This window comes from Hypanus sabinus, chromosome X2 (genome assembly GCF_030144855.1).
Source record: "Hypanus sabinus isolate sHypSab1 chromosome X2, sHypSab1.hap1, whole genome shotgun sequence".
Lineage (NCBI taxonomy): Eukaryota > Metazoa > Chordata > Chondrichthyes > Myliobatiformes > Dasyatidae > Hypanus > Hypanus sabinus.
Window position 1 is genome coordinate 14,272,280 of NC_082739.1, and position 21,940 is coordinate 14,294,219.

The following is a 21,940-nucleotide window of genomic DNA, read 5'->3' on the forward strand; positions in this document are numbered from 1 at the left end:
CGGCCGGTCCTCCGGCCCACAGACTGTCGATGGCGCTGTTGTCGGAGTTCGCCGGATCAAACGGCGCCACTAAGAGAAGCAGCGACTGCAAATGTCGGTGAGTCCGTGTCAGTGCCAAATGGAGAAGCCGCATCCATAGTGACTGTGGGCGGGGACCGGGGTAGGCGCTCAGGCGAGGAGTGGCCCTGGTAGAGGGGGTGTGGCTTCCTGTCAATCGTCTCGGCAGTTGCCATGGTAATCCCAGCCTCCTGAAGGTCCGGTGGTGCTGATTCCTGGCGGGTTTGAAAGAACTGGTGGCGAATGTGTACCAGGGGTGCATCGGTGGAAAAGTCGATGACCGGCTGGAGAGGAGGAGTAACGTTGTTAAAGAGGAAAGGGGATTATAATAGGCAGTCGCATGATCTGCAGGGGAGGAGAGTTGTCCGTAAAGGTAGGAAAAGGGGTCAGTAGTGGAAGCGGGAGAACGGAAACAAGGATGGGGAGAGTCAACAGGAATCGTTGCCGTGGATGGGACAATGGGAAGGGGATATCATTTTGAACGAGAAAATTTGGGCTACTGGTTTGGGACGGAGAGGTACTTTAGAATGGTGTATACATTTAGGCAAATGTAGGACAATGGGGAACAACTTGGTAGCGAGTTGTTCCATACAGGAGGGAGCATCATGAGTTGGGGTTGAAAGAAGGGGCCAACAAGGAGAGGTGCGTCGGGAGTAGGAGGAGTTAAGATTACCTTTATTTGTCACATTTACATCAAAAGATTGTGAATTCCGTTGGTTATGTCAAATCAAATATGCGAGGATTGTGCAGAGCAGCCCGCAAGTGTCACCACGCTTCTGGCGCCAACCTAACATGCCCACAACCCATTAACGGTATGTCTTTGGAATGTGGGAGGAAACTGGAGCACCCGGAGGAAACCCATACAGTCACAGGGAGAATTGAACCCCGATCTTACTGCTGGTGCTGTAAAGTGATTATGCTCATCGTTATGTTATTGTGCCATTGTGTTATCAAGACAAGGATAAAAGTGCAAAGAGAAGGAAGATGGAAGGGAGATAACATTTGGTAAAGGAGACCATTATAATAAAGCACAAAGGAAAGGTAAGGCAATGGAATGGTAGTAAATGTGAGCAGTGGGTTGGTGAAGGGGAGGGATGTTGGGTGTAGGAAAGAGCAGCAAAAGAGAATGGAAGCCTGTGAAATGGAATAGATCTTAAAAGTCTGAGGCTATGAAATATAATAAGAAAATACTGGACTCTTTATTAAAGAAAGCAATAGGAAAATATCTAGATATGTAAAACATGCTGTATTGAAAGATGAAGGCATGGATTCCAAAAGGTCAGTTCCTGCTTCTCTGACCTGATTGAATTCTTTGAAGAGGTATCTAAGGCCTTTGTTGGTCAGAGTCGACTATGGATATTGCATCCTAGCTGTCTAGGTGCACAAGCCTGGGCAGTTGCCCATGTAGCAAGCTCCCTCTCTCCACGCATCTGATAAACCCAAAGGATCAGCAGAGACCGATACCAGCAGCATCACAGGAGTTGCCAGTCAATATTGAACTCAATATAGGACTGTCTAAGGGACTCCAGCTCTGGATTTTTACCTCAGGGTTTACTCCCAAAGCCTTCCCCATGAGTGGATATAGCCACAAGGCAGTGGGAAAGGGGGGGGGGGGGTAGAGGAGGAACCACCAGAGAGACATTCTGTAATGATCAAAAAAACAATTGTTTGGAATCAAATGACCTTGCCTGGTGACTCAGGACTGGAGTGTCTGTACCACACCACCCTCTGCCCCGGCACTCCTCTGCCACCTGTTCCACATGCCACCCTCGCCATTCCCGACATCCTTTCCTCCCACCAGATTTGCAAACTGGCTCTCTGCTCCACATTGACATATACAGTCTGTGCAAAAGTCTTGGGTACCCCAGCTATATACATGTGCCTAAGACTTTTGCATAGTATTGTACAAAATACTTTCACAGGCTACTCCAATAGCACATCCCAAATGCTTTACTTCTACCACCATGTACAAGAGCCTCAAGTACTTCAAAGACCATCATGTGCACATTCCCCAGGTCACACACCATCCTAACCCTCCACCATCAACACTGCCTTCAAAAGCATCTCTACCATTTTGTGCATGTCTACCCTCATCCCTCCTCCCGCCACCCCACCAGGGATAGGATTCCTTTTGTCATCTTGTACCACCCCACCAGCCTCTGCGTCCAACATGTAATCCTCTGTAACTTCCGTCATCTCCACCGAGATCCCACCTGAAAAAACAGGATCTTCTAGTGGCCACTCATTTTAATTCCACTTCCCATTCCCATTCCGACATGTCAATCCATGGCCTCCTCTACTATCGTGATGAGGCCACACTCAGGTTGGAGGAGCAACACCTTATACAGTATTCTGTCTGGGTAGCCTCCAGTCTGATGGCATGAACATTGATTTCTTGAACCTCCAGTAATGTTCTCCCTCTCCACTTTACCATTCCCCATTCCCATATCCCTCTCACCTTATCTCCTTACCGGCCTATCATCTGCCTCCCTCTGATGCTCCTCCCCCTTTTCTTTCTTCCATGGCCTTCTGACTTCTATCAGATTCCCCCCTCTCCAGCCCTGTATCTCTTTCATAAAGCAGCTTCCGAGTTCTTTGCTTCACCCCCCCTCCCCTTCCCGACTTCACCGATCACTCTATGGTTCTTCTTCCCCTCCCCCCACTTTCTTACTCTGACTGCTCATCTTTTTTTTCCAGTCCTGATGAAGGGTCTCGGTCCAAAATGCCGACTGTTTACACTTTTCCATAGATGCTGCCTGGCTGCTGAGTTCCTCCAGCATTTTGTGTGTGATCCTAACCTGGAAATAGATTCCTTCATCACTGCTGGGCCTAAGTCCTGGATCTCTTTACCTAACAGCTATGTCAGAATACCTTAATGAGAAATACTGCAGGTAAAAGATTGCTCACCATAATCCCTCTTGAAAGCAGAATAGCTGGTCTTTCTAGCAATGCTGCATGCCAAAAAGGAGGAATTGAAACTTAATACTTAAAAGTGCAGAGAGATACATTTTGGTAGAAAGAATGAGAAGAGGTAACATTAAGGTCACTATATAAATGTGAAGGACTAAAGGGATCTGGGTGTATACAGCATGTTTATGTAGTGATTAGCACAATGCTTTATAGTGCCAGTGATTATTGATAGGAGTTCAATCCTGCCACTGTAAGGAGTTTATGTGTTCTCCCCACAACCATGTGCACGTTTAGGGTTAGTGAGCTGTGGGTATGCAACTATACGTTAGTGCTGGAAGTGTGACAGCACTTGTGGGCTGCCCCTAACACATCCTCACTGATTTGATTTGACACCAGTGACATATTTCACTATATGTTTCAATGTACATGTGACAAAGCTAATCTTTAAAAGGTATTTTTTAAAAAAAAACTGTTAAGGTAACAGGCAGAATAAGAACGGGACTAAATGTGTGCAAGATCCAAGCTTCACAAACAGAGATACAGAATATAGAAGTATTCCTTATAAAATACTGGTTTGGCCATGACCAGAGTATTGCTTCCAATTTTGTATCCTGTATTTCATGTCTTCCCATCCTTATGCTTTTGGAGAGGATATAAAAAGATTTACTGACATGGTTCCAGTGATAAGGACATGTTAATATAGAACAAACAATGTTGCCGTATTGTATAGGCCCTTCGGCCCACAATGTTCTGCCAACTTTTATAGAGTCATAGAAGAGTCATACAACACTACAGCATAGAAACAGACCCTTCAGCCCATCTAGTCTGTGCTGAACTATTAATCTGCCCAGTCCCATCAACCTGCACCCGGACCCTACCCCTCCCGTCCATGTATCTATCCAAATTTATCTTAAATGTTGAAATCGACCCTGCATCCACCACCTGCACTGGCAGCTCATTCCACACTCTCACCACCCTCTTGAGTGAAGAAGTTCCCCCTCATGTTCCCCTTAGACACTTCATCTTTTACCATTAATCCATGATCTCTAGTTGTAATTTCAAGCCTGCTTGCATTTACCCTATCTATACCCTTCATAATTTTGTATACCTTTATCCAATCTCCCACCAATCTTTTATGTTCTAGGGGAGTCCTAACCTATTCACCCTTTCCCTATAACTCAGATCCTCCCAGCAATATCCTTGTAAATTTTCTCTGCACTCTTTCAATCTTATTTACATCGTTCTTGTGGGGTGGTTGGCCAAAACTGGACACAATATTACAAATTAAGCCTCACCAACATCTTATTCAATTTCAACATAACATCCCATTGCCTGTACTTAATACATTGACTTATGAAGGCTAATGTGTCAAAAGCTCTCTTGATGATCCTATGTATCTGTGTCATCACTTTCAAGGAATTATGGATCTGTTTTCCTAGATCCTTCTGTTCTACTGCTCACTGTGTAAGACCTACCCTGGTTGGTCCTCCAAAAGTCCAAAACTTCACATTTGTCTGCATTAAATTCCATCTGCCATTTTTCAGCCCATTTATCCAGCTGGTTCAGATCTCGCTGCAAGCTTTGATAATCTACCTCGTTATCCAGTACACACCTGAACTTGGTGTCATCCACAAATTTGCTGATCCCATTTACCATATTATCATGATATAGATGACAAACAACAATGGAGCCATCACCAATCCCTGCGGTACACCACTGGTCACAGGCTTCCAATCAGAGAGACAACCATCTATTATCACTTTCTGGCTTCTCCTGTAAAACCAACATATAATCCAGTTTACTATCTCATCCTGAATGCCAAGTGACTGAACTTTCTTGACCAACCTCCCATGCAGGACCTTGTCAAAGTCCATGTAGGCAACATCCACAGCTTACCTTCATCAACTTTCCTGGTAACTTCCTTGAAAAACTTCATGACTTACTACACACAAAGCCATATTAACTATCCCTAATCAGTCCCTATCCATCCAAATACATATATATCTGGCCCTTAAGAATGCCTTCCAATAACTTTCCCTCTATTGATCTCAAGCTCACTGGCATATAATTTCCTGGCTTATTCTTAGAGCCTTTCTTAAACAGTGGAACATTATCCGCCAATCCTCTGGCACTGCAACAGTGGCTAGGGATGTTTTAAATATATTTGATGGAGCCCCTGAAATTCCAGCACTAGCCTCGCACAGGGTCTGCGGGAACATATTGTCAGGCCCTGGGGATTTATCCACCCTAATTTGCCTCAAGACAGCAAACACCTCCTCCTCTGTGATCTGCATAGGGTCCATGATTTCACTGCTACATTGCATCACGTCTATAGACTCTATGTCCACCTCTAGAGTGAATGCAGATGCAAAAAATCCACTTAAGATCTCCCCCATCTCTTTCAACTTCTTGCATAGTTTACCACTCTTTGAGGAGGACCAATTTTGTCCTTTTGCTCTTAAAATATCAATAGGTTTCAACTGGAGCATTTAATGTCAGAGAAATGTATACAATGTACATCTTGAAATTCTTTTTCTTCACAAACATCCATGAAAACAGAGGAGTGCCCCAAAGAATGAATGACAGTTAAACGTTAGAACCCCAAAGCCCCCTCCCCAGCTCCCCCCTCCCATGCACAAGCAGCTGCAAGGCAACAACCCCCCCCCCCCGCCATATCTGTAGAAACCCTTAGGATTTTCCTTCACCTTGTCAGCTAGAGCAACCTATGGATGGTAGAAGAACAAAGCAGTTACATTTGTTAACAAATTACTATGAACTTTTTCTTCCAGAAGAAAATTCATGAGTAGCAAAATTATACTACACTTCCATAGGACTCTGCTGAGACCCTTCTCAGAATATTGTGCACTGTCTTGGTCTCTATACTCTCTTAAAAATATGGAAAAGTGCAAGAATGATTTACAAGAAAGAAACCAAAATCAGAAGATTGCAGCTGTTGGTAAAGACTGAACAGCTTCTTTCCTTTGGAGGAGGCAAAACTCAAGAGGTGAGTCATGATGCAGTGTGTTGACCCCAAATTCTCAACAATTCTTTTCCTCCTGCAAATGCAGCTTGATCTGGGTTCCTCCAGCAGGCTGTTGGTCCAGATTCCAGCATCTGCAGTCTCTTGCCTCTCCAACACAAGAGGTAACTCAGTAGAGTTGCTTAAAGTGATGAAGGAAATGGGCAAAGTTGAATCAGAGGCAATGTTTCCATGTGGGGGAATCATGAAATTAAAAAAACCATAACTACTGTATATTTTTGTTCCTTATAAATAATGAAGAAATAAGTGAAATGTCATAACTCAGGATATAGTTAAAATGTAGACTTTATCACCTGAGGAAGTAGTTGAGCTAAATAGCTTAGGTATTTCCTAAAACTAAGCATTGCAAAAGTGGGGAAAAAATAGAAACATTTATCGAATGCTTGAGAGAGAAAGGTGCAATGAGACACCAACACAAAATAGTTGAGCTAAATGGCTTGTTCTTTATTTTAAAGGATTGAGGAATCAGATTGAGTCTGAAGCTGTGGCAGGGACAGACACCAAGGTGGGTTTTAATCCCATTCTGATTTTAGTAAATGCGACAGCACTAATGCAGTAAGCAAGATTGACACAGTAAAGTATGTAAGATGAGTATTAGAATTGCTTCTATTCTAAGCCCCAGAGCCAGTGATCACTAAATTACTAAGTGCAGCAGATAAACAGGATTTAACACAAGGGTCTGATTTACACCAACCAAAAGCTAGAAACTGGCCTCAATTTCACATCTTTCCTTATGGGAGTCACAGGACACATGGATTAAAGGTTGTATGAAATCTGTTTCTTCTAGATAATGTATTTACAGTAACAAGGAAATGGAAGTTGTACTGGGACTGAGGACTAATGACAGACTAATCAAGTTGTTTTCCTGAGAGCAGAAATGGCAAAGAACACAAATCTCTAGAGGGAGTTGCCTATAGACTCCGAGCATAAATATTGAGATAAGAAAAGCTTGTAATGAAGGTAAAGGAATTATAATAGAAGATTTAAATTTTCATGAGAAGACAGAAGACTGCAGGTTGTAATAGCTATATATTTCTAGAGATTTGCATGGGCTGTTTTCAAAACAACAGACTTTGGAACAAACAAGATAGTAGACCAGATTTCATAATGATGATCATAAAATTAGAGCAAGACCATTAGGGGTGAGATCAGGAAGCAGTTACATAAATAATCAGCATAGACTTTCAGGTTTAGGAATACTTATTACCCTTCAAACACCAGGCTCCTGAACCAGCATGGATAACTTCATTCACTGCTACTCTAAACTGATTCTATGACATACAGACTCACTTTCAAGTCATGTTCTCAGCATTATTTTTATTTTCACAGTTTGCCTTCATTTACACCTTGGTGTTTGTCCGTCTTTGTCTGATTACCTATTGTATTTCTTTTTGTCTGTAAATGACTATGGTAAAGTGTATGTATTTTGATAAATAAATTTTCTTTGAACTTTGAGAAAGAGGTCATTTAGCCAATTGTCTGTGGTGTCTATACTCCACCTGTGTCTCCTTCCTTTCCATTTGCTTCATCTCACATCTTTCAATTCCTTTTTTCTCATGTACTAATCTTGTTTTCTTTAGAAGTCATCCAAACTATTAACCTACTACTTGTAAAAATGCCATCTCTTTTTCTCAATTCTTCCATTTTCGCCACACCTGCCTTCAGGATGAGGCTTTTCATTTGAGAATGAAGGAGATGTCCTCCTTTTTCAAAGAAAGGGACTTCCCTTCCTCCACCATCAACGCTGCCCTCAACTGCATCTCTTCCATTTCCTGTACCTCTGCTCTTACCCCATCCTCCCACCACCCTACCAGGGTTGGGGTTCCTCTTGTTCTCACCTACCACCTCACCAGCCTCCGCATCCAGCACACAATTCTCCAAAACTTCCGCCACCTCCAACGGGATCCCACCACCAAGCACATCTTACCCTACTGTTTCTCCCTGCCCCCCCACCAATTTCTGCAGGGATCAATCCCTACATGACTCCCTTGTCCATTTGTCCCTCCCCACTGATCTCCCTCCTGGCACTTAATCCTTGCAAGTGCTACACCTGCCCCTACACCTCCTTCCTCACTACCATTCAGGGCCCCAAACTGTCCTTCCAGGTGAGAAGACACTTCACTTGTCAGTCTGTTGGGGTCATTTACTGTGTTCGGTTGGGAGTCTGTTGGGAGGCTCCCAGTGTGGCCTCCTGTACATTGGTGAGACTTGACATAGATTGGGAGATGGTTTTGCCAAGCATCTACACTCCGTCCGCCAGAACAAGCAGGATCTCCCATTGGCCACCTATTTTAATTCCATTTCCCATTCCCATTCTGATATGTCCATCCATGACCTCCTCCACTGTCTTAATGAAGCCACACTCTGGTTGGAGGAACACCTTATATTCCATTTGGGCAGCCTGCAACCCAATGGCATGAACATCAATTTCTCAAACTTCCGGTAATATCCCCCTCTCCCCCCCCCCCCCCCGCTTCTCCATTTCCCATCCCCTTTTCCGTCTCTCACCTCATCTCCCTGCCTGCCTATTGCCTCCCTCTGGTGCTCCTCCCCCCCTTTTTCTTTCTTCCATGGCCTTCTGTCTCTTTCACCAATCAACATCCCAGCTCTTTACTTCATCCCTCTCTCTCCCCTCTCCCCACCTTCTAAATCTACTCCTCAGCTTTTTTCCCCCAGTCCTGCTGAAGGGTTTCGGCCTGAAACGTCAACCATACTTTTTTCCATAGATGCTGCCTGGCCTGCTGAGTTCCCCCAGCATTTTGTGTGTGTGTATGTTGCTCAGATTTCCAGCATCTGCAGATTCTCACTTGTTTGTGATTTGGAAACTTAACCTCAGCCACTTCTCCTGGCAATGAGTTCTACATTGTAGCTTATTTCCTTGTTGAATTCATTGGTAACTTTGTTATTAAACTTGTGCCCCTGGATTATGCCACAAATATTCCCAAAAAAAAGATAAGAGTGTCTGAGGGGCAAACAGCAAAGTTGGGTGGACGAATTAGAGAAGCAGATCACTAGAAATGGATTGAGGGGATAAATGGTGCTGTTTTTAACAATGTTATGCACCTAACAAGATAATCTGCTACAGCTCAAGAATGAGTGCATCATTATCCTGACAGCTAGGAATGGGCATTAATAACCAGATTTGCCAAGAATGCACACATCTAGATATATGGGATTAAGTTGTGTCCTGTAATGTAATCAAGGAGTTCATTGGACATTGCACAAGAACTCTCCTTGCAATTGTCTGGAGTGCACGTGCACCATGAAGTTGGAAGCTGCCCCTAGTGTGAGCTTGTTCAACTGTTACTTTAGCACACCTCCTTCCTGAATAAGAATGAACTTTGAACACTAGTCTGAAGGAGTTTTGATTGCTCTCCTCAATATACTGTTGTTGTGGAACTGACCTTAGGGACTTATGAATCTGGATGAGTCATTGTCAAATCTGTAACTAGTAAGAAAGTCCTTTTTTTCCAATCGTTGTATCTTAGCTGCCTCCAAGAGGACCACAACCTTGTCGTGGTTTGGAGGCTTGCACATCTCAATGATCTGGAGTTATGTTATATCAGGGCTTTATGCTTTGGCTCTTGGTAGGGTGACCCATGCCAAACAGGTCAAAGGGTAGAGGACAGGCTAAGAGTGGTCCACTGGTCCTTCAGGTCAGGGGTACAGCTCAGGGCTAATAACCCTGAATGGTAAAAATTGTTATGGAAACCAGAAATGAAGAATCCTTCTACATATAAGTGTGACGGTATTCCTGAGTCTTCACCCAGGACTTGTATGACTGACAACAGGGAAAACCGAGAGTAAGTCATTGACACGATGAAGGAAACCCAGAACACCACCAGAGATGGAGGACCTTCATTGCTGCCCTGTAAGCCAGCGGTGTAACAGGCAGTAAGTAAGTTGTGTCCTAGATGAGTGGGAACTGACCTTCAACTTGGTATTGTTACTGCCCAATTACTGTCTCCTGCTGGTTTTGGTGACTCTGGTGGACATAAATGCACATTGTGAACAAATCTCTAACTTCATAGCCCTAATATGCCCCTAACTCAGCACCTGATTGTACCTGTGTACATTGTAATAATATTTTCTTTCTTCCTAGTGAGATGGCTGCGCCCCTGCTCCTGGTGCTTTGCAGTTTGATTTGCTGGCTGTCACTCTATGTCTTCTTCTGTCAGCTAAACCGCTATCACAGCTACGAGTGGAACTGTCGCTTGGTAACTCTTGTTCACGGCATTCTCATTGTCTGCCTCTCTGGATACGTTGGATTTATAGATGGGCCTTGGCCCTTTAATCATCCAGGTGAGTTCTGGAATACGATGCAGTTAGGGGAAGATTATGACAGTGTTATATTCTAAAATTAACACACTGGATGGAGTCAATCACAGACTAGCTCTGTGCTGCTAACAGACTGGCAGTTCCACAGTCTGGCTTGTGGTTGTATTCTATACTAGTATTGTTTGGTTTGAATGACTCCTGCACCTAGGGCATTTGCAGTCAATGCATGACTGGTTTGCCTTGTTGCAAGATCTGTACCCAGTAGTGCATTTGACAGCATCATATTTGCCTTTGCTAACCCTAGAGAGCAAGAATTAGGTTCCACGTAAACCACTCAGGATGATGCTGAGTCAAGGCCTGCACTTTGGTTTCTGAAATGGACTAACCCAGGGATGAGGGTCATAGATGTCTTTAATCATGCTCTCATAAAAATTAGGTTTGCATTTGCAATATTGCGAATCCCATTTCTAAGTTTCTGCTGCTGTTCTCCTGTCTGTGAACAAAATGATTCACTTTTGTTTGATGTGTCAGGAGTCCCTCTGAGGAAGATCAAGAGCTGACAAACAGCTAATCTCCAGAGTATGAACATAACTGGCGTGCTTTGCTTTCTGAGAATGCTTTGGTGATGTTGCCAGCAATGCTGGGATTGTTGACTGAGACAAGGGAATAATAGACATAATCACAGTGCAGTGGAATAAAGAGGTCAAGCAACAAAGTAATTGAACACATACTTGGGTGGGAATTATGCATTTGTTTATCTAAGGGTGAATTTACCAGTCTCTTGGAGATTGCTTCCTATTTCTCCCCATAGGGAAAATGACCAAAGCTTTGTTGATGCTCCTTGGGTGGCCAAGTCATGACTTGTGGGAGCAGTGTGAAGTGACAGTGTGTGGACTGTGTCAGGTGATGAAGGTTGCTTTCTGAGAATGTTTTATTACACACAGGGTGAGAAAGGAAGATTTTACAGTGGTGTGAGAGGAGGAGGTCAGAGTATGTAGGAACAGTGTGAGGTAATCCTGCCTCTGATTTTTCCCTTTTATATGTCGTGGGGATTTAGCTTCATGCTGAGTGTTCTTGTGTGGTAAATGGTTTATTACTGTCACGTGTACTTAGGTACAGTGAAAAACTTAGTTTTCCATGCCATCCATACAGATCATTTCATCACAACAGTTACATTGGGGAGAGTTTGATGTAAGGGAAAATCGATAACATTGCAGAATATCATTTCACAGTTAAAGAGAAAGTGCAGGGGGACAAGAAAATGCAAGGCCATGACTAGTTGTGAGGCCATGACAAGTTAGTTGTGAGGTCAAGAGTCAATTTTATAGTATAATTGTCTTATAGCAGTAGTACAGAAGCTGTCCTTGAGCTTGGTAGTACATGCTTTCAGGCTTTTGTATCTTCTGCCCAAAGGGAGGAAAGAAGAGAGAATGTCCAGGGTGGGTGGGATCTTTGATTATGCTGGCTGATTTACCAAGGCAATGAAAAGAGTAGACAGGGTCTATGGAGGGGAGGCTGGATTCCGTGATGTACTAAGCTCTGTCCACAACTCTCTGCAGTATCTTGCAGTCTCAGACAGAACGGTTGCAATACCAAACCATGGTTCAAGGAACATTTATTATCAAAGAATGGATGCAGTATACATTTCTGAGGTCCGTCTCCACCAGACAGCCATGGAAATGGTTCAAAGAAAAGCATCTCACACACAGCAAATGGCAATAAGAACATCAAACTCTCCCCACGTAAAAAAAGCAAATCGCGCAAACGGCAACAAGAACGTGAAACTCTCCCCATATGCAAAAAAACCAAATCGTGCAAACGGCAACAAGAATATCAAACCCTCCCCGTGCGCAAAAAAAACAAATTGCGCAAATGGCAACAAGAACATCAGCAACCCCCCCCCCCCCCCCCCCGATGCGCAAGAAAACAAATCTTGCAAATGGATAGGATACTATCTATGGTGCATAAAAATTGGTGAGGATCAATAGGGATGTTCCAAATTTCCTTAGCCTTCTGAGGAAGGAGAGGTATTGGTACACTTTCTTGGCCATTGTGTCTATGTGGTTGGAGCAGGATAGACTCACTCCTAGAGACTTGTAGCCTGCAACCCTGGTGACCTCAGTACTGTTGATATAAACGGGAGCATGTGCCCCACGCTTTCCTAAAGTCAATAATCAGCTCTTTAGTTTGTGGGAAAGGTTGTTGTCATGACACCATGTCACTCTCTATCTGCTCCAGGGGGTGGGGGGAATGGGATGAGATGGGGAAGAAATTTCAATTATGTTGGCTGCTTTACTGAGGCAACTGGTGTTTGGTCTCATCAGTGTGGAAACAGTCTCTCCCTCTACCTGTTGCTGCAGTCATGGTGTTTTTTCTCAAGGTACCCCTCAAAGAAGCTCCATAGTGCATTGCTGTTGTCCTTGGTATTACAGTCCATTAGTTCAAAAGCCTTGTCAGTTCTCAAAGGGCTGCAAGCTCTCCACTCAGTTCCAATAGAAAGTTATTGACTGAAACATAAATTCTATATCACTCCTCAAAGACATTACTGAGTATTTCCAGATTTCACTTTTTAATTCAGATTTCTAGCAAGCTCATAATTTTGCTTTTTTGTTTATTTAAAACTTAATTACTGGTGGTAAAAGAAAAGAACTAATTGGAATGAGAAACACTGTTAAGTATTGGAAATATCAATTTTGTCTTAGAAAGAGTTGGTCAATGGAAATTATTTGGTATTGAACCTGAAAGGGTTAAGTGCAACCTGCATTTATGTTTTTTAGGGTCTCCAAACACACAGCTCCAGACTCGGGTGCTGTGCCTGTCGCTGGGCTATTTTATATTTGACATGTGCTGGTGCATCTATTTCCAAACAGAAGGTCTGGTGATGTTGTCTCACCACAGCCTCAGTATTCTGGGCATCATCATGGTGTTAGCTTTGGAGCACTCAGCTACGGAGGTCAACGCAGTCATCTTCGGTAGTGAAATTACCAATCCGTTCCTCCAGACCCGCTGGTTTCTCAGAGAAGCTGGATATTACCACACCTTGCTGGGAGATGCTGTGGACTTCCTTTTTATTATGCTGTTTTGCAGTGTGCGGATTGGGGTGGGAGCCAGGCTGTTGTACTGTGAGCTATCTTCCCCTGTGCCCCTCCCAATTGTGAAGCTGGGAGGAGTTGCTATGTACATGGTGTCCTGGGTCTTCATGGTGAATATTGCCAGATTTGCCTGGAGGAAGAGTAGTCACAAGTACAAGGCGTGGAGAGAGCGGAGCCAACTCAGTTTACACCCACAGATCAACGGACTCACAAAGAAAGCTTACTAGCTTGAGGAAGTGATGTTAATTGAACTCCATCCTTGTCCATCCTGGTTCCTTACTTTATTTACAGTACAATTTTCGAATGCCCTTGGCGGGTGTATTATGTTCTCAGCAAGAAATGTGTTGTAGGTCACTGCCGACCTGAAACTGCCTCTGAACTCAGGTACCTCCAGAATTCTCAGTAGTGTCTCACTGTCTTTGTGTCAATTATAATGCCTACCTTCTGCTCAGCTCTGATTTTTTTTTATTGGCTATAGTGGTGGCATGTGTGGATCATAAAATCTTTGGTTGCATGGTAACTGGTGTCCTAGAATTCTGTTCTTCTGCTCCTCAGCTTGGGTGCAGTCCTACAATGATGGTGACCTTAGCAGAGTGCCAATAATCATATCCAGACCTAGACAATGAATAAGCACAAGGGATTCTGCAAATGCTGGAAGTCTTGAGGAGCACACACAAAATGCTGGAGGAACTCAACAGGTCAGACAGTATCGATGGAGGGGAATAAACAGTCAATGTTTCAGGCCAAGAACCTTCATTAGGACTCCTTCCACTAGGGAGACAACAACCAGATGTCATTTCAGTTTTTGTAGGCTAGAGCTTGCAATAATCTTAGATTTCCTGTCCTTTTTGCTATTGCCTCATCTATTGTTTATCCCTATAGATTGCATAATTTTCAATGACTTCTGTAGATCTTCAAGTAAACTTCTGATCCAAAGAAATCCTGCCCTTCGTGGTACTATCATAATGAATTACAGAATAACGTGGAGTCTATTTTGCACCTTGAGAGAAAGGCAAGGACTGTTGAGCTCTTGAGCCTTCTGCACTGAAACAATAGGAGAGTCCTTCAGTCTATTTCACTGTAACAAGTAAGCCATTCAGCCCATTGCTGCTATGAAAATGGAGAATAGGCCATTCCACCACACAAGTCTCTTGGAGAGGCACAAGTGGAGTTAGTTCACTTCCCTAAGCCTATAAAAGAACAGTCCCTCGTGTACCGTAAAGAAGCACATGCAGAGCTTTCAGCTCTGCACACTGTTGCGAGCTGAACATTAATTGTTCATCCCACACCTCAGGTATTAGAAAGAGGCTTTTCTACCTTCGGATTTATGCAGTAGTTCTCATATTCTTTAAATGAAATTCTAAAGTTGTTCAGTTTACACAACATTAACTAATCCAATCTGGGACAAGTTCATCATCACATCCTTGTTTTGTACTTGCTGCCTTGTATATAAAGATCACAATCTCTTTTCCCCTCTAATCTCACATTTTTCAATCCTCAGTTCCACTTCGTAGGTTATATATTTGCTCCACTTGGTCACCCTTTTCTTCTTTACTTCTAAGAAGGTTTATTTCTGATTTTCAATTTCCTCACTTGCAGACCCCAGTCAGTTTAGATTGGTAACAACATTTCCTCCACAATCTCTATCAGCACAGGATCAACATAGGGATGTGTACTTAAGAATCCTGCTCTACTCTACACTTATGACTGTGTGGATAAGCACAGCTCCAATATCAAATTCAAGTTTGCTGATGACACCACTGTTATAGGCTGAATCAAAAGTGGTGAAGAATCACCATATAAGAGGGAGATTGAAAATCTGGCTGAGTGGTGCCATACAATAACTTGTTACTCAATATCAGCAAGACCAAGGAGCTAATTATTGACTTCAGGAGGAGGAAACCAGAGGTCCACGAGCCAGTCCTCATCAGAGGATCAAAGGAGGAGAGGGTCAGCAACTTTAAATTCCTAGCTGTTACCATTTTGGAAGACTTGTCCTGGGCCCAGCACGGAAGTGCAATTACGAAGAAAGCACAGCAGCACCTCTAATTCCTTGGGAGTTTGCAAAAATTCAGCATGACATCTAAAACTTTGACAAACTTCTATAGATGTGTGGAGGAGAGTATATTGACTGGCTGCATTACAGCCTGGTATGAAAACACAAATGAATAGAAAATCCTACAAAAAGTAGGATACTGCCCTGTCCATTCCTCCCCACCATTGAGCACATCTTCACGAAGCGATACCACAGGAAAGCAGCATCCATCATCAGGGACCCTCACCACCTAGGACGTGCTCTCCTCTCGCTGCAGCCATCAGGAAGAATGTACAGGAGCCTCAGGACTCATACCACCAGGTTCAGGAACAGTTATTATCCCTCAGTCATCAGGCTCTTGAACCAACTGGGATATCTTTACTCAACTTCACTTGAAATGTTCCCACAATCTATGGACTCACTTTCAAGGACTCTTCATCTCATGTTCTCAATACTTATTGCTTATTTATTTATTATTATTAGTATTTCTTTCTTTTTGTTTTTGCACACTAGTTGAATGCCCAATTTGGTGAGATCTTTCATTGATTCTATGTTATTATTCTATTATGGATTTATTTAATATGCCTGCAAGAAAATGAATCTTAGTGTTGTGTATGGTGACATATATGTATTTTGATAATAAATTTACTTTTCCTCAAATATCTCACTTCACATTTAACCCATAGTGAAATGTATTTGCTTCTTTTCTAACTGTAATCTGCATTTTCCATTCTGTTTAAGTTCAAGTTTATTGTCATTCAACCATGCACATGCATACCACACAATGCGGTAGACATTATTCACATACATAACACATAAAGTAATATTACCACAAATAAATTAACAATTAATAAGGTGCATATACAATACAAGTTAAAAAGAAAACATTTTAATGCTACTGGTGCTTCATATGTAATGAGATCTGGACGGTGGCAGGGAGTTCAGTAGCCATACAGCCTGCGGGAAGAAGCTGTTTCCCCTACCAATAGTTCTTGACCTAATGCTACAGTACCTTTTGCTTGATGGCAGGGAGTCAAAAAGATTGTTGGATGGATGGGTGGGATCATTGACAAAGTTATGGGTCCTGCATTTGCACGGGTGGAAGAGAAACCACAATGATCTTCTCAGCAGTCCTCACAATCCTCTGCAGGGACTTGCAGTCAGGTGCCTTGCAATTCCCGTGCCAGATGTTGATGCAGTTGGTTAGGACACTCTCAATGGTGCTCCTGCAAAAATTGGTTAAAATGGGGTAGGGGGAGGAGGGAGCTTCACTTATAATCTCCTCCGGAAGTGGAGGCACCACTGTGCTTTCTTGACTAAAGAGGTGGTGTTGAGGCACCAGGTGAGATTGTCTGTTATGTGCATTCCCATAAACTTGGTGCTTTTAACTCTCTCCACGGAGGAGCCACATTTGTGCAATGAGGAGTGATCAGCCTGCACCTTCCTAAAGTCCACAATCATCTCTTTGGTCTTGTCCATGTTGAGACTCAAGTTGTTGTGCTCACACTGTTATACCAGCCGCTTGTACCTCTTCTCTGTATGCTGTCTTATCGTCGTTGTTGATGAGGTCAATCACTGTTGTGTCATTAGCAAACTTGATGATTCAGTTTGAACTGGATCTAGTGGTGCAGTAGTGCATTAGTAGTGTGAACAGCTGTGGGCTGAGCATGCAGCCCTGGGGAGTGCCGGTGTTTGGTGTGATGGAGCTTGAAATAAGCGAGAAAATTTGCAGATGCTGGAAATCCAAGCAACACATAAAATGCTGGAGGAACTCAGCAGTCTGGGCAGCATCTATGGAAAAGAGATGTCGATGTTTTGGGCCAAAGGGTCTCAGCCTGAAACATTGACTGTACTCTTTTCAATAAATGCTGCCTGGCCTGCTGAGTTCCTCCAGCATTTTGTTTGTGTTGATGGAGCTAGAGATGTTTCTGCCAACACAGACTGACTGTGGCCTTTCTGTCAAGAAGTCCAGGATCCTGTTACAGATGGAGGTGTTGAGAGACCCAACAAGGACAGTTTACCCACCAGCTTCTGAGAGGTGATTGTATTAAGCTGAAGTTAATAAACAGCAGCCTGGCATATGAGGCACAATTTTTGTAGGTGGGACAGGATGGAGTGAAGTGCAGAGACTATGGTGTCATCAGTGGAGTGATAATCTAGGAAGATGGGATTTAATGCGATCCATAACCAGTCACTCAAAGCACTTCATTATTGTTGAGGTTAGTGCCATTTGTTGGAAGTCACTGAGGCAGGTTACTGTTGCTCTCTTGGGCACCAGGATGATGGGGCCACCTTAAAGCCTGAGGGAACAGTGAACTGTTCCAGAGAGATGTTGAAGATGTCTGTTAGAACCTCAGTTAACTGGGCTACACAGTCTCTCAAGCATCCGGCCAGGTTATCAGGTCCCAGAGCTTTATGTCGGTTGACCCTGGCTAGAGTTTTCCTCACATGAGCTGTTGTGGTGTTCACAACTACTGATGATTTCCTTTTGATACAAACAAGTGACCAGGAGAGATTTCTTCACTAACCTAAAGGCACAGCACCAGACTTGACTCTTTCTGAAGCATCCATTTTCTCTGATTGCCTTCTATCCTTAAGGCAATTTGCTCCATCTGTGCTGGGAATTACACATAAAGAATCTTTGTAAAGTAATTTATTTATAACTACTCCAGATTTTTGTAAGTGTAAAAGAAATTTCCTTTTTCTAAATCTGAGTTATTTCCTCAGAGATTAATAAAAATTTCTATCCTCTGAGTATCCATGATGTGCTCAGAAATTTGCTGACTGTCTGACATAGTTATGCTGTTTGCACTGTTGGTGCAGTACACACTGTAAACAACAGGAGTTGACTGCAAAGCTGGCAGTGCATTTTAAGTTGGCTTCCAGTAGGTGGCAACACGTGCCCAGTTCTTTCCCTCCAATCTGCAGTCTCGCTTCATTGGGAGCCAGTGTAAACCCAGCAGTTTGGAGGTCACTTTCATGTCCGAGGACAGTTCAGCTTTATCTGTCACATATACATCGAAACATACAGTGAAATGCATCATTTTGTGTCAACAGCCAACACAGTCTGAGGATTGTGCTGGGGGCAGCCCAATGTCACCATGTTTCCAGTGCCAAAATAACATGCCCGCAACACAACAATACATCTTTGGAATATGGGAGGAAACTGGAGCACTCAGAGGAAACTCACGCGGTCATGGGGAGAATGCACAAGCTCCTTACAGATGGCAGCGGGAACCCCAATTGGTGATTGTTGGCGCTGTATCGCAATGTGCTAACCACTATGCTACCATGCTGGTATAGAAACATTGATAACACAGAGAATTTTGCAGTTTTTTGATGCCACATTAAATGCTATAGAAGGTTAACATATTGCTAAGTAACAACAAATAATTTAAAATTAAGTAATTCAACAATGAAAAATGATTTTTGCTCAGATCCAGGTTGGGTTCTAGTGCTATTTGCATTTGGGAGTATGGTGAAAGACAGTCAAATTTGGAGCTTGGAGCTCTGTGTAAAATGAAGGGCTTAAGTTGGAGCTCTATAGGGTGAGAGGCTCAGAATGAAGCTTTCTATCGTGCAAGTGTCACCCAGTGGACATCAGCATAGAGAACAGCGTCACAGAAAGAAGGATGTCTCTTTAATACAGAGAAGAGAAGAAATTTCTTTACATAGTGGAATTCATTACCACAGACAGCTGTGGAGGCCAAGTCAATGGGTATATTTAAAGAAAATGTAGATAACTTTTTGATTAGTAAGGGTATCAAATGATATGGGGTGAAGGCAGGAAAATGGGGTTGGGAAGGAAAATAAATCAGCCATGAAGGAATGACAGAGCAGACTTAATGGGCTCAATGGCCTTATTCTGCTCCTATCTCTTATGGTTCATAGGTTGAGGGTCTCAAGGTGCAGCACTGCATAGGCCAGGGTGGGGTGGGTTCAGTAAATGCAAGTGTATTGAATAGCTAAAGCAAAGGGAGGAACGGGGTTGCTTCTGATCACCAGACATGGAAGAACAAGGATGTAAGAGGAGAGCAGTAAAATCGTTATCATGCATTACCACAGCTGATGGCTGAGAGCAGGAAAATATTTGAGATAAATCTTAAGGAGGACTGAGATAAAGCAGGGAAATGGCTTTTACTGAAATGGTATTCTTGCATCAGCATGAGTGTGATGGTTAGATGGTCTTCTCTAATCGCATTGACTGATGTGTCCTCAAGCTGAACTGCAGCAGAAATTACACACAATATAGAAACAGGCCACTGGCTCTGCCAGTTCATGTTTACACTCCTTCTGAGCAAATGTTATGAACCATTTATCTTTTCAATGCCCTTTCCTCTATCTACTCTAATTAATCCTCCTTGATAGACTCTGTAATTGAGTCTGCCTCATCAAAAGCCCAAGGAGTAAATTCTAGCCCCACAAAACATTGTGAAGATATTTAGCCTGTCCTATATTCTGCTGCTCTCGTATCTAATCTACCATCTTGGGCTCCTCAATTTTAAACCAATTTCTGCTGAAAATAGCCTGTATATACAATATAAATGCTTGAACTTTTTTGCTCTTGCCCCACTTCCCCTTCCTCTTCCATACCAACGTTCCTCACTCTTTCCCCATCTGTCTCAGTCCCCCTTTCTGTTCCTGTTCCTCTCATTTATCACACTCGAATATTCCACCTTCCCCAATTCCTTTCTTCATCCCTCTGTTTTTCTTCACAGACCTCTCCCCATTTTCTTCACACCATGCCCCCTTCCCCCTATCCTGTTGACCCCTCACTACTCTCCCATTTCCCTCTACCTATGTAGCCTTTTTTTATTTCCTACATTCCTGTATGTATCCTTTCCACTCACTTTTATACACTTCAGTAATTCTAAGTTCAAAGTACATTTAGTATATGTCACCATATACTCCCCTGAGATTCATTTTCTTGTGGGCATTCACTGTAGATACAAAGAAACACAATTGAATCAATGAAAGCTATACACAAAGACAGACAACCAATGTGCAAAAGAAGATCAACTGTGGAAAAAAACCTCAAATAATAATAATAAAAAATAATAATATTAAGAACATGAGTTATAGAGTCCTTGAAAGTGAAATCAGTTCAGTACTGTGGTAAGTAAAATAATCCATGATGGTTCAGGAGCCTGATGGTGGCACAGCTGCATAATAAAAGCAATGTAATATTTTGGAAATATTGGCGTCTAACAGAGTGTGCAGATGAAAGTTCAGCCAAAGTCTGGTTTGAACTGAATGTCAAGACTCCAGTTTCCTGAGAGTAGCAGAATCTGGTCCTCATGGGGTCACTCTTTATCTTCACTCAGTCATGGATTCTGCAAAGTTCACTCATTAACACTGCAAAGTTCAAACTCAAATCTCTCTTTTGGAGAATATCTCCAGAACCCTAGATGGTGCAAGGGAATGGTCCATTAATCTATTGCGACATAAATGGAGTGTTCTGTTAAAAAAAATAAAAGAACCCTGCGGTGAAACTCAGTGGAAGTCAGTGGGAGGAGCATTTGGAAGCAATAAATATATTGTAAACCCCATTGAAAGTCTGCTTCATCATTTACTATCTTATGCCTGACAGATACTTCTGCTGTTATGGTTATACAAAACATAATCCTAAGAAACACACAATTCAGTTAACACACAAAATGCTGGAGGAACTCAGCAGGCCAGGCAGCATCTATGGAAAAGATTATAATTGATGTTTCTCAGCCTGAAACGTCAACTGTACTTTTTTCCCTCGATGCTGCCTGACCTGCTGAGATCCTCCAGCATTTTGTCTGTGTTGATTGGATTTCCAGCATCTGCAGATTTTATTTTGTTTGTAACAATCCTGATGCAAGGATCTGACACAAACTGTTCACAATTCCTTCTCCCCATTCCTCCCCCCCCCCCCACCCCAGAGATGCTGGTTAACCCACTGAGTTCTTCCAGCAGATTATTTATTGGTCCAGATTCCAGTATCTGCAGTCTCTTGTGTTACCATAATCAATTTGTCCTTATGAAATCTAAGGACTGTTAAGGATTGCATATTCCTTACCTGTTGTTTTCTGGTTTAAAGGATAGAAAGAGCTGAAAGTTTCATTAATTTTCTTGCAATTCTCTTGAATGAAAGCCTCTTTATACAAATACATCAGGGTACCAGAGCCCTTGTGGGGGTTGAACATATGGGATCTCATACCTTAGTACACCTGGAGTCTCAACCATAAGGGTCTTCACCATAACATTTTGGGTTGGAGCCTTCAGAACTCTGAAGATTTCAGGTATGTTGGGTATCAGTCACTAGTTAATCAAGTGCACAGCTTACATAAATTATTCAAAATTGTTGTCTTATTGAACATCTTCATTGTATTGATAAATTATGTTCTGTTTCTGTGCAGTAAAAAGAGAAAATACAGTTATACATGCATCTTCATTGATTTGCAATCTAACCTTTAACTTTCTATATATAGAATTAGATAAAAGCTTGAAGCAGAAACATTTGCACAGCTATATAGGTAAACTAATAAATTTCCAAAA

The 21,940-nt window shown here is 42.7% G+C and overlaps 1 protein-coding gene across 3 annotated transcripts; it reads left to right on the forward strand.

Moving 5' to 3' along the window:
• Window positions 1-271: 271 nt before the first annotated feature.
• On the forward strand, window positions 272-21,715 carry tlcd5b (TLC domain containing 5b). Of its 3 annotated transcripts, XM_059957042.1 has the most exons (5): window positions 272-430; window positions 5,757-5,971; window positions 6,463-6,512; window positions 10,110-10,309; window positions 13,063-21,715. In XM_059957042.1, exons 4-5 carry the CDS (start codon window positions 10,114-10,116, stop codon window positions 13,602-13,604), a joined length of 738 nt encoding a protein of 245 aa, XP_059813025.1. In that variant the 5' UTR covers window positions 272-430; window positions 5,757-5,971; window positions 6,463-6,512; window positions 10,110-10,113; the 3' UTR covers window positions 13,605-21,715. The 3 variants fall into 3 exon arrangements, with proteins under 3 accessions (XP_059813025.1, XP_059813024.1, XP_059813026.1); XM_059957041.1 differs by lacking the exon at window positions 6,463-6,512; XM_059957043.1 differs by lacking the exons at window positions 272-430; window positions 5,757-5,971; window positions 6,463-6,512 and having other exon boundaries at window positions 9,437-10,309.
• The last annotated feature ends 225 nt before the right edge of the window (window positions 21,716-21,940 follow it).

Coding starts and splice junctions, on each gene's coding strand:
- tlcd5b (XM_059957042.1), top strand. CDS start 10,114: ATGGCTGCGCCCCTGCTCCTGGTGCTTTGCAGTTTGATTTGCTGGCTG. Junction 10,310..13,062: donor TTGGCCCTTTAATCATCCAG/GTGAGTTCTGGA, acceptor TATGTTTTTTAG/GGTCTCCAAACACACAGCTC.